The sequence below is a fragment of the Apus apus genome, chromosome 12, assembly GCF_020740795.1.
Source record: "Apus apus isolate bApuApu2 chromosome 12, bApuApu2.pri.cur, whole genome shotgun sequence".
Classification (NCBI taxonomy): Eukaryota; Metazoa; Chordata; class Aves; order Apodiformes; family Apodidae; genus Apus; species Apus apus.
In genome coordinates, this window is record NC_067293.1 from 17,975,346 (window position 1) to 17,988,040 (window position 12,695).

At 40.3% G+C, this 12,695-nt stretch overlaps 1 protein-coding gene across 1 annotated transcript in view; it reads right to left on the reverse strand.

Moving 5' to 3' along the window:
• LOC127389682 (connector enhancer of kinase suppressor of ras 2-like) overlaps positions 1-12,042 on the reverse strand; it is a 183,101-nt gene extending 171,059 nt beyond the window's left edge. Inside the window, exon 1 of the mRNA XM_051630420.1 lies at positions 11,969-12,042. Within this exon, the coding sequence (XP_051486380.1) occupies positions 11,969-12,035 (67 nt within the window). The 5' untranslated portion in view covers positions 12,036-12,042. The remainder of the gene's footprint in view (positions 1-11,968) is intronic.
• Between the last annotated feature and the right edge of the window lie 653 nt (positions 12,043-12,695).

Below are 12,695 nucleotides of genomic sequence, written 5' to 3' on the forward strand. Positions count from 1 at the left end.
ACCCTTAACTGCTATGCCAGCTGTGGACTGAAGTGTGAATGCTCTTTAAAACTGAAGTGAACCATGCAGTACAGTGGGGACAGTTGCTACCTACCTTCTAGCTTTCCATAGGGGAGGATGAGGGTTCAGGTTTTAACACTGATTTTCCAAGCATTTTGACTGCTCTCTATCAGCTCAGTCTGCTAGAATCTCAGTTTAGATCACATTAGCATGGATTTCATCACGATAAAAATGGGAATGCCACCATGATGACTTGGTTTGATATAGATTCAGAAAAATGATCATTTTTCTGAAACATAAGCATCATATTTACCTTCGCATTGCTTTATGCATTTCCACTCTGATGTATCTGCAAACCACTGCCCCTGCCTCTGTATATAAGCAATACTTTAACAATTTCACATCAGTGACTGCTCATGCATTTTTTATCAAGTCACACCTACACTTGCCCATAGCCGCGCTAGACCACTGTGTCTTCTTTCAATGGATTCCTAGGTAGGGGTTTTTTTTTCAACTCCTGTTAGTATCCTCCTTGTCTGTAGCATTTATTGATTTTTAGAGTCAAACCAATGAGCTAAATCACAGGAGTGGGAAGCAGAAACTGCACAGAGGCAGGATGGAAGATAATTAACATCGGAAGTGAGCACGGCTTTAATAAACGCTGCCTCTCTGCTGGTCGCTGGCTGGTTCTATCAACTCCTGGTAGATCATTATACATTTTAAATCAAAAAAATGAGAATATACCAGTGCGTGGCTCTACTGTGATCTAAAGTGTCCCTCAAGAACATTTCCTAACTGTACTGCTTGATCAGTTTTATGACCTTACCCAGGACAGCCAGTCTGCAAGATGTTCTGACACCTCTATCTACAGAACGCTGTGCTGTACTCATGGATTTATTTTGACACAGTTGTCTCTCCTTCCTTCCTGGACTGACCTGTGGGCCAGGTTTCTCTGTATGCAAAGCCCACAAATACGAGCTGAACTTCAGTTAGCTTTAGGATAACTATTGCAGAAAGCTTGATCACAAAAAATGCTCTTATTCTGTTGTACTGTGCAAGTGGCATGGACAGCTATTTGGACTGAAAGCAACACAGATGATAGTGCATCCATAGTCTAGAAATAGTATTGAATTTCTAATATTTGAGTAAAAATCTCAGATAATGGCCTTTTCCTAAGATTCAAACTCCTCTGTATTTCTTGGACATAATTGAGAAACCTTGTTCATGTTTAACTCTCCAAAGAATAACAGTTCCTATTTCAAAATGTACTTGCCAATATTATAACATATACAGAAAATGGTTCTTTTTTTAAAATTTATTTTTTTGTAAGTCTTCTGTGTTTTTTCTCTGCACCAAAACTAAAAACTGTAAATCCTGTTATAATTTAGGGAATGCTTAGTCATCGAGCTTCACCATCATGTTTTGGGGATGCTAGCTGTGGAGTAAGGAAAGCCAAAAGAATTCCTGATGGGCTGACACAAAATTCATTCTGGTGTATCTTGAACTGCTACAAAATTCTAATAATTATCCTAGTTGTTTATGTAATTCATTCTTTTTTTTATGTAACTATGGCCTTTTTTTGATCATCTTCTTGAGACTTTGTTAACAGAATGAAGACAGCAGTCCTTGGAGTGGCTTGCACAGAAAATGTTGGCTCAAGCTTGCATGGCTTCTTACTAGGCTTAACCACAGCTACAGTTTATTTGCTTCTGCTCTTTCACCATTGTTGTTTGCTTCATTATGAGAACAAACACAGGCAGTTCCAGGATGGCATTAACAGGGCTTAACAGTGTGCTAGAACATTTACTGTTGCTGGTGACGTTGTCCTTTTATGTGACAGATCACCAGTTTGCAAGCAAAAAACTGCAAGATGGTCTGTCATTTCCCCTCGAAAGGTGGGATATTAGTGAGATTTGGAAGAATAAATGTTATGAGAATGTCAGCAATTCAAGTCAAGTATGACATCAGATGGTAAAAGATTTTTTAAAAAACACTGGGGTGAAAGCATTTTGTATGCCCTGCAATGAGCAGGCCAGGCTGGCATTGCACAGAAGGACCAGACATCTTTGGTTCACATGGAATTTCTGCCTGGACCTATGACATGGAAGCTGGAGACCTATCAAAGGCATTAATAAGATGCTTAAATACCTTTGAAAACCAATGCCTTGGAAAAAATGCCAAAGGTTATGTGGAATTAATCCGTTCCAAATGCCACATTTCCTGATCTACCAACATCTTTTCATTGAAGAAGTGATTCACTTAAAAAATATGGAAATATACTAAATCTTTTCAGAATAAAGCATGCTATTTTGGCACTAGAGGACCTCATAAAGGAGACCTAATTGATTAAGGACCTCCAGAACTACCTTTAGAGATGTGAAAATGATGGAACTTCCCTGGTGGAGAGAACATGCAAGGAGCAGCCCCCAATAAACAAGGAATAGGGAATCTCTTTTTCCTCATTCTAAGTGATACTGATGGCTTTTGAAATTACTTAGAGATTGAATTAAAACACTTTCATTGAATGATCATTTGAGCAATTTGGTTTCTCGTTACAGTGTTTCCTCCTTGCTGATATGCAAATAAAGTTTTCTGCTGCTACACAAAAGCTATTGATAACTTATTCTGAGAATTATCAGATGAATAAGAAATAGCTAACAAGAAGCCCCAGTGTGTCAATCTTTCAGTGTTTATTGGTTTCCTTAGCACATTCCCTAGTGTTTATAAGTTCAAAGTCTCAGAAAGTGTTTTCCTCCACTTTTTAAAGTAAATTATAATTATTTAAACTTATCCTTTCACTGTATCTGCCTTTTTATTTCCTATGTGGAAATTCCTTGTCTCTATTTATTGTTATAATTTCTGTTTTATTACTTAGATAATTATTTATTGCACTTTTGATGGATTATTCATTAGCTCTCATGGTTCTCCCAGGTTTATTTTAGAGCTACTGCACTAAGTGGATCCATTGCTTTTAATATGACATTTAAGTAGTGAACATTCTAAACTTCTCTCTTAGTTTTGAACTTCTTTTATAGTCCTCTGCCTGTTTGCTCCAACTACATGATTACAATGCAAGTTTCAAAGTGTTTTTTCTCTGCTTTGAATGTCTTTTTCCTCTGTAAACCATAAAGTTGTTTTCTCTATAACTAAGGAAAATTCTGGGTGTGGCTTGGCAATGAAAAATTAACATCTCTTGACAATGGGCAATTAAAATCCCTCTTTGGTGTTCTGTAATTTAGGACATTTTCATGATGAGCTCATTGTTCCCACTGAGTGATCAATAACAGATGCCTGCGTATGTCTTGCCTGGTTTTAGGAATGTGCCCACTGCAGCACATTCCTGCCTGGTACATGTTCCTATCCATTGCAAGGAATGTCACAAACAGACACCATTACTGAGCCACCTTCCCAGGTGGCTTCCAGAGAAGAACATTCCATGCTCTGAAAGAGAAGTTAGAAGCATCCTTGCTTTTCACAGTGGATTTTAATGTAAGAATCAATGAAACATCAATAGATGCCCTGTTCCAGCTGCACGTTAAAGCTACCAGAGGCTGTGCTTGGGCTCTTCAGGCAGGTGGTTTTCAACCTCCTTTAATTCGTCTGAGACTGTTGAAATGGTAGCCCCTTATTTATGAAACAGTTTTCTGCTTGAAGTGCACACGATTGCAACACAGAGAAGCACTCCCAGCTCACCATGCTTAAAATAAAACTTGCTGGTTTCTGTCACTTGGCTTCTGTTATTTGTAATGGTTAGTATGGACACATGTTTTTATTTTGAAAAAGTGGAAATATTGGCCTGTCAGGACAGCCAACATGGCAGAGCAGCTGAGCTTTCTGTTGTTTAGCCTGTCGCCTGAACTCTGTCCTACAGGACAGGCAAAACTCCCACGCAGGACCCACATGGACCAGAGAACACTGGAATACTGGAAAAGGAATTTCTCATCCCCACATTGGTTCTTCCATTCTCCTCTCCCATTGCTCTGCCTTTGTTACTTCCTCCTGGATTTGGAATGCAGTTCACCTCCACATCACTGCAAGTCTCTCTAAGATATATAAGGCCAGAGCTAGAATTGTTTTAAGATGACACAAACAAATTCCTTCACAATCTGGTGCTTGCTATCCATCTGCTTATGAAAAAGGCAAGAAACAATGTGGTAGAGAATAATATGAATAAAGAAGAGGAGAGAGACAAAAAGAGAACCGGGGAAGCTGGTGGAGAGAGAGAACTGTGACACGCTCTGCATTCAAGTGGTAATTGCTGTCTCTGACATGTCAGGCTGATGACACTCCTGTCTGTCTGCACTCAAACACAGGTAGTTTCCATGTAAGCCAAAAAGCAGATGCAAAAACCAAAATTCATCCTTCCTCTAGCTGTAGTAGTTTCAGTACAGGTAGAGAAGACAGTTTCTGCCTTAACAACTCCTGAAGTCCATTGTGTTTTCCTGGGCTTTGCATGTTGTCTAAAATGAAAAAGGTGGACACATTTATAGGGAATAAAGCTGGAGGTATTTTGTAAAACTACTGTCTGTTACATTTTTCTTTTAATGATGTCACTAATGTTATAACTAAAATGCACCACAGCCTTTTCATAATTCATTTTACTGGAAAAGAGTTGGTGAAGAATTTGAATGGGAAAACCCAAACATTTCATTGTTCATGAATCCTTCAGAGTACATCACTGTAGAAGGTCAACAAGGACACTTGTTGGAAGCCATTTCAGTATGAGTTAATCAGAAATAATTTCTTTTTGATTCACCACTAGAGCTCTTCACAACTACAACCTTGTAATCTTTTCCTCTCTCTGAACCCTATAATGACAACTCACGAAGCTCCATCTTTCCAACTTTCCTGTCCTCACTACAGTGGCATCAGGGAAAAGGGGAAAGGTTCATGTTTATTAAAAAACTGAACTACCAAAGTAGCATTTAGAAGATATCCACAACATTAGTCTGGGGGGAGAGGATGACTGTGTGTTATTGCTGAGCAATAATCTGTACTGTTGCAATACTTATCGAGTACAATGCTTCATTTAATATCAACAGTGTCTCCAATTTCACCAGCAGAACTGCAGCCTCTGTTTCTGTCAGCAAGGCAGGACAGCTGTTCTCAGGAAGAATGGCATTAAAAAGGAGAAGTCATTTCCTTTTTAGCTTTTAAACCTTTGGAGTTGATAAAACAATTTTACAAAACACCTCAGGATGAACGCTATCATACTTTTGACTTCCCTGGCATATTGCAAGCATTGGCATAATCACACATTTTTTCCCTTCATTACAAACAGAAATGCAAGGCATTACATCTGTCCTGTATGGAAATTTCATGAGGTAGGAATATGGTTGTACTCAGGCACATGGAGCATCCATCTGACCCACAGTGAAGGAGACTGTGTTCAGGACAGACTCAGAAAGCAGGCAACTGCCTTCCCCCTGGATTTGAGACACAGGAACTGGAACAGAACTTGGCCTGATGCTCCACCATCTAGTGAGTGTCTCTCTGGCATGCAGTGAAATGCTGTTCTTCACATATTTTTCTGCAAAGTGTCAAGTTTCTAAAACTGCTTTCCAACTTAGGGAGCCAGAAATGCTGCAACGCTGAGATGTTCTGCTGTTTTTTTCTAAGGAACAGGCACTTTATAAACTTGTAATAGTATGGAGAGTTGCACACAGAGTTCTCAGTGCTATGGTACGTGTATTGGTGTCATTCCTGACAAAGCAAGGGAAAATTTAGAATCCAGAGTTAGTGGGGCAAAAAACTGTTGCCAGAATTATGCCTGGAAAGAAACCAGGAAAGGATCTTATTGGTCAGGAGGATCCAGTATCTGCAGTTTCTTGACATATAGCGGCTCATTTCATGTGATCTGAAAGTTTCATCCCTGGGTCCCAAATTATTCTGAATTTTGCTTCCTAATATGATAACTGTGAAATCCTGGAGATCTGGAGGAGGTTGATCTCTTCTGGATTTCCACTGCTACTCTGTTCTCCCCATCATGGTCAGAATTTAAAGAAAGTTGGGGATTTTGCATGATGTGTCTTAAGAACATATGGTAAAGTCAGAAGACACAGCAAAGTGTGACCATTGTATCTGGCTGCCTATATTAAGGTTCAAGACAATAACATTAATTTCTTTATATAATGACCCAGGAGATTAGTTAGGCTTGATAAATGAGTCTTGAGAGACATCCACTGAGCTCTGACTTTTCCTGCAAGTAGAACTACATTTATCTAAACAGTCTGAATGTATCTGTTTTATAGATAGGGAAATTTGAGAATACATCCTTAAACCTCCAGATAATAAATAGAGACCATTAAATTGCTCTGTGTTGCTGAAACCTTTTATGGAGATACTGTAAATCCAGTCAGTTCTTGGAAGAGACTTAGACCAGTTTCTGACAGGTGATCACAAAAGCATGACATGTTTGCCAGGTCTTCTAGCTAGTAACTTCTACAAAGACTAATTCTTAGTGTTATGCAAACATTTTGGAAGAAAATTGGAATTAAAAAGAATTTAAAGAAAGTCCAGACAATTGAAGATAAATTTAAAAATTAAAGAGAAAGTAAAAAATTAAAGGAAATAGAATAATGAAAATTCCATTGTATCCTCATAGCATATTTACTCATCTTGAGACAGCTACTCACCTGAGCTAAGTTCCTTTCCAAGAGACAGTGAGCTGAGATCCCAAACTTTTTGCTTATAGTTTGTGTGTGAATTTTTCATATTCTCTCCTAACCAAGTTGCAGCCACCTCCCTAATCCAACCTTCCCATTGACACGAGTTCTCAGGATAACTGAAATGCAGATTCATCCCAGGCATCTACCTCTGTCTGCAGCTAGGATAGCCTTCTCACCCAGGCATCCTGGAAAATATAAATCAAGAAGTCTCCACAAGGAAACTAGAGCTATAATCCCGTTGGGACCATTTGTTTCACATATTTAAAAGATAAGGGTCATACACTTGCAAGAAAGCATTCCAAGATCTTGTCTGAGTTGGCAGCAGCCTTGAGAAGACGTTGGGCTGTTCTGCTGTGGACAGGCTGGGCACGTAAACCATTCCAGAGAGATGTTTGTCTGAGCTCTTCTTAATAGTCTTTGAAACTTCCTATAAAGGAAATGGCCAAACCTGCCCAGCCAGCTTATCCCAACACTTAACTGTACCTAACACTGGGAACCTGCTTCTTGAAATCTGATCTTTACCACTTACACTGCAAGGCTCTGAGGTGTGCTGTGCTGAGCCTTTCAAAGCACACTGTTTACAACACTCAGCAGAGCAGCTGTTGCCAAATTTTCTTGCTAAAAAGTCTGACAGTCTGAAACTTGTCAGAGGCATCAGAAAGGAACTGCAGACGATTCTGATTCAGGGACTTCCTAGTGACAGCTGGAAACATGGTACTGGTGGAACACAGTGATCCAAGACGAGCCCCAACAGTCACTTTGCTTCAGTGCTGAAATTGGTGAGAGTAGAAGGAAGATGATGAAACCTTTACTTTAGAACTGCTTGAACATGCAGTGCTAATTATGAGGGCATCTCTACTTGTGGCTTTCAGTTCTCTTCCAAACCTATTTGTCTTCAGAAAGCACTGAAAAGCTGTTCTAAGCACTACATTTTTCTAAATAAGGGATGACCCAGGTTGTTTCCTCCAGTTTCAAATTGCATCTTGTAAAGTCGAGTTCCTGCATTATGTGTTTCTGAGGTCATGAGCAAGCCCAGGATCACCCAGCTCAGCACCTATAAGGCTGCTTTTGAAATCAATCATCATATTTAGCTGTGTCTCCAGTTCACTCAAAGATTTTATGCCTTGTGTTCTGTAAGGAGAGGAGACTCCCTGGCTACGCCATACTGCTACAGCCCAGGTAGTGATCTAATGAAAAGCAAAAGGAGCCTGAGAAGGGGTTTGCCAGAGCCCTGCGTGACAGGAATGCTAACAAGTCCACTCACGTCATCAGCTTCCCTGCTCCCAGCTCCCCCCTCCCTCCCTTCCTTTCTCTTTTATGAGCCAGCTTGAAATCAGGGAATTACATGCTAAGGAAAACCCTTCAGCTAAACATATAATTATTCTGCACATGATCAGTGCAGCACAGTTAATCAGTTTACCAACTGAATTCATTTTTATTTTTGCGTGTCTGCGTCTCCTGTTGAGAGTGGAGAAATTCTAGATCTGAAGGGGAGAAACGGGTTGCAGTTGTGAAAGGAGTATCTGAAGCTGAGCATTCATTAGGAGAGAAGCCTCCACTGCAGGCTCTTTCGTCAGACAAACCTCCCTGTCACTCCCCAAGACTTTGAATCCCTGACTCCATGTGGAGTTATTACTTACAGGTGCTTAAGAAATAACTGTCTTCCTATTTTAATTTTCAGCTGTTTAATAGCATTCCGTTCTCTGAAAGTCATGGCTCTGTTTCATTGCATCCTATTTAATTTCATTTCATTGGGCTGTTTTGACAAGTCATTATTTGTTTGGACAGGGGTGTCACATCACTGTAAATGAGTTCACGTTTTAAGTGACCTCCTTGTAAACTGCTTCACTTAGGAAGTACAAAATCTGACATGCTGTTATTTGTAAAAGTACAGAGAATACCTTTTGGATTCTATTTACAATGAAAATACAAGCTATGATGCTTTTATTCATTCTAAGTGCAAATAAGACAGGAGTAAGACACCACACCTCCCCTCCGCCCCTGCAAAGTCTCCAGGTAGAAGCATTATGAATATTGAAGTATAGTTTGTCACTTCGTCATGCTAATATGTACAAATTAACCAAAGGAAAAGATGACCGAGTTTGAAAACTACTCTGATTCTTCATGTGCTTGCAAGTTTTATGGGTAATATTTGTTTTCCAGCAGTGCCACAATGGAATTTGACCAAGGCAAAGCTCTTCCTCTTCAAGCACCTTTTTGGGTCCATAGTGCATATCCCCAGAAAACATTCTATTATGGAAGAAATGGGTACACACCAGGAGAAATAGTTGCTCATTTTCTGAAGTGAAAACTACTCGGACAAATCTCCAGTTTTGGGAAATTGGGGAAAAAAAAAAGAACAGTGAGTGAAAACTGTTGTTAAAAATATCTTCACAATTAATGTGTTCTGCTCTTTGAACGTTTTCCTTTCAAGCACAGTGCTTCCTGCTACGGATCTGCTAAACTTTACAAAATATTTCTGTGTCAAGACAATTTCTTTAACCCAAAGGTATGTAGAGTCTTAACTTCTAGATCCTCTGTAAGCCTCAAAAATCAATTTCTAAAGACCTGTGTGGCCTTTTCAGGTTGTCCACGCCATCAGAGGCAGTTCCCAAGTTGAATTCCAGTTGAATGCATTCCCAGAAAGGAACTGTGGATAGATACAAGATGCCACCTTGTCATAAAAATGTTCCTTAAAGCTTACCAATTTTTACTCTTTTGGCAAGTAATATTTCCCTAAGGAAAGGAAGAGAAAGGTGTCCCCTCTTGGTTGGGGCTTATGCTACAACTTCTGATAACAGCACCCTGGAACCAGGACACTTGCTGGGTAGCCAGGTCTCAAAACTATTCACATCATTTTTGTGCCTTTCTTCCATCTTCTCTTCAACTATTTCATGTTGCTGCTACTTACTGCTGGTTAATTTCAAAACCTGTGCTTGGCTAATGGTTTTTAGAAGTAAGCTATGAAAGTTTCATCAACTATAAATTCAAGTAAAAAAAGATATATTCCTATAATTTCCCTCTGAAATATGTTATAATGTACAACCTTTACAAAGAAAGCTGATTGACTACATATTTTTAAGCCAAAAAAATGTCTATTACACTTACAGTATTTGTTCCATTGTTTATTAACATGTTGCTTTCTATAGCAAAGATACTATTCCACATTCATAGGGGGGTAATTCTTCTAAAATGCCTTTACTAGATCTTTTAATGCTGCCAAGTGTACTGTTAAGTACAGAAGACACCTGTAAAAGCTGCCTCTTCCCTTGAATATCTTTACAATTCAGACCCCTCTAAAGCAATAGTTGCTGTTCAGCAGAATAACTGCAGCTACAGGAGCTGATGTACCTAATATCTGTGAGTTACAGGTAAACAGTGGCCACAATTGGGCAATTTTTATAAAGTAAGGGCTTCACAAGGAGTTTTAAACTAATTCTGGTATGGTTCCATTTGTGTGTGCCAGGGCTTTTCTTGGAGTATGCATTTCTAAAGGTAAATACCAGGATAAAAAAGGGGCTTCTAATATTAGCAAGGCAAAAATGGACAAATGTGCAACTTTCTGTAGCACTCCTGTTACCAAGGCAAATACCTTTCTTATGAATGCTTCAGTGTTCATTGCATTGTAGCTATTTATGCTTAAGCCCAGAGGCACACAACTGGCAATACTGTCTACTCCAGACGTCCCTCTGGATGCTGGATGCAGTCTTTGTAGAGAAATGTAGCTCTCAGGCAACTCCATATACTCAAAAACCTTTTGCTTGTATGACCTTCTTGGTTACCAGGGCTTGTACTGCACAAGTTATGGATTAATGTGACCCAAGATGTCATTAGCAAATGGATAAAATAGTAGCAGGAAGTATTTTTAAATTTAGCAACAAGTATTATACACACTGTGACATTTCATTTACACGAGGATTCAAGTCATGAGTTAAAATAGCATAATGATCTGTCCACTTTTTAAATCTTTTATGCTCTGGAGATAAAGGTGTGGATCAGAAAAGTCTCCTCTGCACGTACGTTAAGAACTGATTTCAAGTACTGACCCTGGAGTATGGGAATCAGTCCTGGATCTAAAGGTTTCAGGATCCATCCCAATGACCTGCTTAAGATTTCCTAATTAACCTGAGCTCACAAAAACCTCAGAAAGAAACTACACATGTTCCCTTAGATGCCATTAGCTTCACTGCACTGTGTGCTCTTGAAAGAATAGTTTGCTCATCACTGTAATGTGTCTGAGGAGCACCTACACAGCCCAGCTTCAGTGACGGGTGGAGACGTAGCCCAGCAAAATGGGATCAAACCCTTCCCTCATTAGTGCTAACACCTGGAAAGCTGTAAGGGTATGATAGTGGGCAGCAAATTCAACCCTTCAGCAAGTTCAGAAATCACATTGTGGAAATTATTTCCACCAGTAAGGCGCAAACAAAATTTGCAGCTCTTCTCCTTATATAACGGAGATCCCTTGTAGCAGAGATGATGTGTCTCGAAGACAGGCAGCTCATCAGGAGCAAAGCACAGCACCACTAAGGCATCCTGCTCTGGAAACGCATTTTCCCCCACGCTGGAGAAATTTAAAACACTCCTCATCACGAGCAGTTCTTCAGCCTCCCTCCCATCCAGCCCAATCTGTTTGCAGCAGAGCTGAGCATTGTCAGGCAAAACATGTCACAGCTTCAGGCTGTGTCGGGAAACTGCGAATGTGCAGGGAAATCATCCTGCCTGTCAAGTTGTGGGGAAGAGTTTCCCCGGCGCCGCGGTGCTCAGCCCTGCACCCCCCGCGGGCACGGCAGGGCCATGGGGTGCTGGGCACAACGGCAGCACCAGCAGGAGCCTGGACAGACCAGGACGTGTCAGCAAAGGAGCAGAATTCCTCAGTCCTGTCACCGGCACCTTATGCTCCTTGTGGTACCCTAAACTACACACAAGTGCTGCGCAGCCACTGCATCAGATCACCTGATCCGAGCCAAACAGACCTAATCAGGGCAAATTTAAAGCAAGCAAACATCCTAACGTGACACTGTGCAGTGCATAACGGAGCCGTGAGACACAATCACTTTATGTCTGCAGTTCCCAACAAATGCATTTGATCCCTCCTCGGCTCTCGGCAGAAATTCCAACAACATGCTGCACAGCTTAAGCAGCCTCTCTCTTCAGTCCTGTCTCATAAACTACTGTGCAAAGCAGCAGATGCAATATTAAAACTGAATAAACTCTTTCCTAAACAAAGAATACCAGAGCAGATACGTACATTGCAAGAACCCAAAGTACAGACAATACATGGCAATAAACGACCATACCTTTCATCCAATCCACTACTTGCTTGGGCGTCCACTTGCTAATAGGTTCCATAACGAGAGCCATCATCAGATCACTTTATCATTCACACCAAAATCAGAAAAAGGAGAGGAAAAAAAAACAACGTATCAGAGCATGGCTGGGCTAAGAGAGCTGTAGGATTTTACAGTGCAGTCCAAAGAGAAGATGATGCTTTGTCCCTCCAGGTTTCTCCTGCACTGATTCAGTAATGTATAAAATTACACTGCTTGATCAGCTCTGGCACCTCCCCCACTGCACACAGCCTGCAACATACTGGAGCACAGAGCCAGGAAATGGTGCAGTACGTATAGACTTACTTACAAAAGCCTCTACCCACTGATCTACTTATTAGACTGGCACAAATATAAAATTATATTACACAGAGAGCAATTCACGCTGGAGCTATTCCAGACGCGGAGTTTTATTCCAACAAGCTCTGGGATCTTCATCGGGGAAAATATCACTACTGTAACTTGATAGCAGATTGTCTTGGCTTCATTGTGAATATGCTGACTGTCACTCAGTTTAAAGAGGAGATGGAAATATCAGAATATCACTTGGCATCTGGCAAAACGCTGAGCATCTCCATCTTTACAATACAAAATATTGCTGGAGTCATACTATATAATCATGCAATTCAGCATGTCAAACACAGGATAAAAAGTCTTAGCCAGGAAAAAAAACCACAAAAAAAAACTGTTGAAAGAA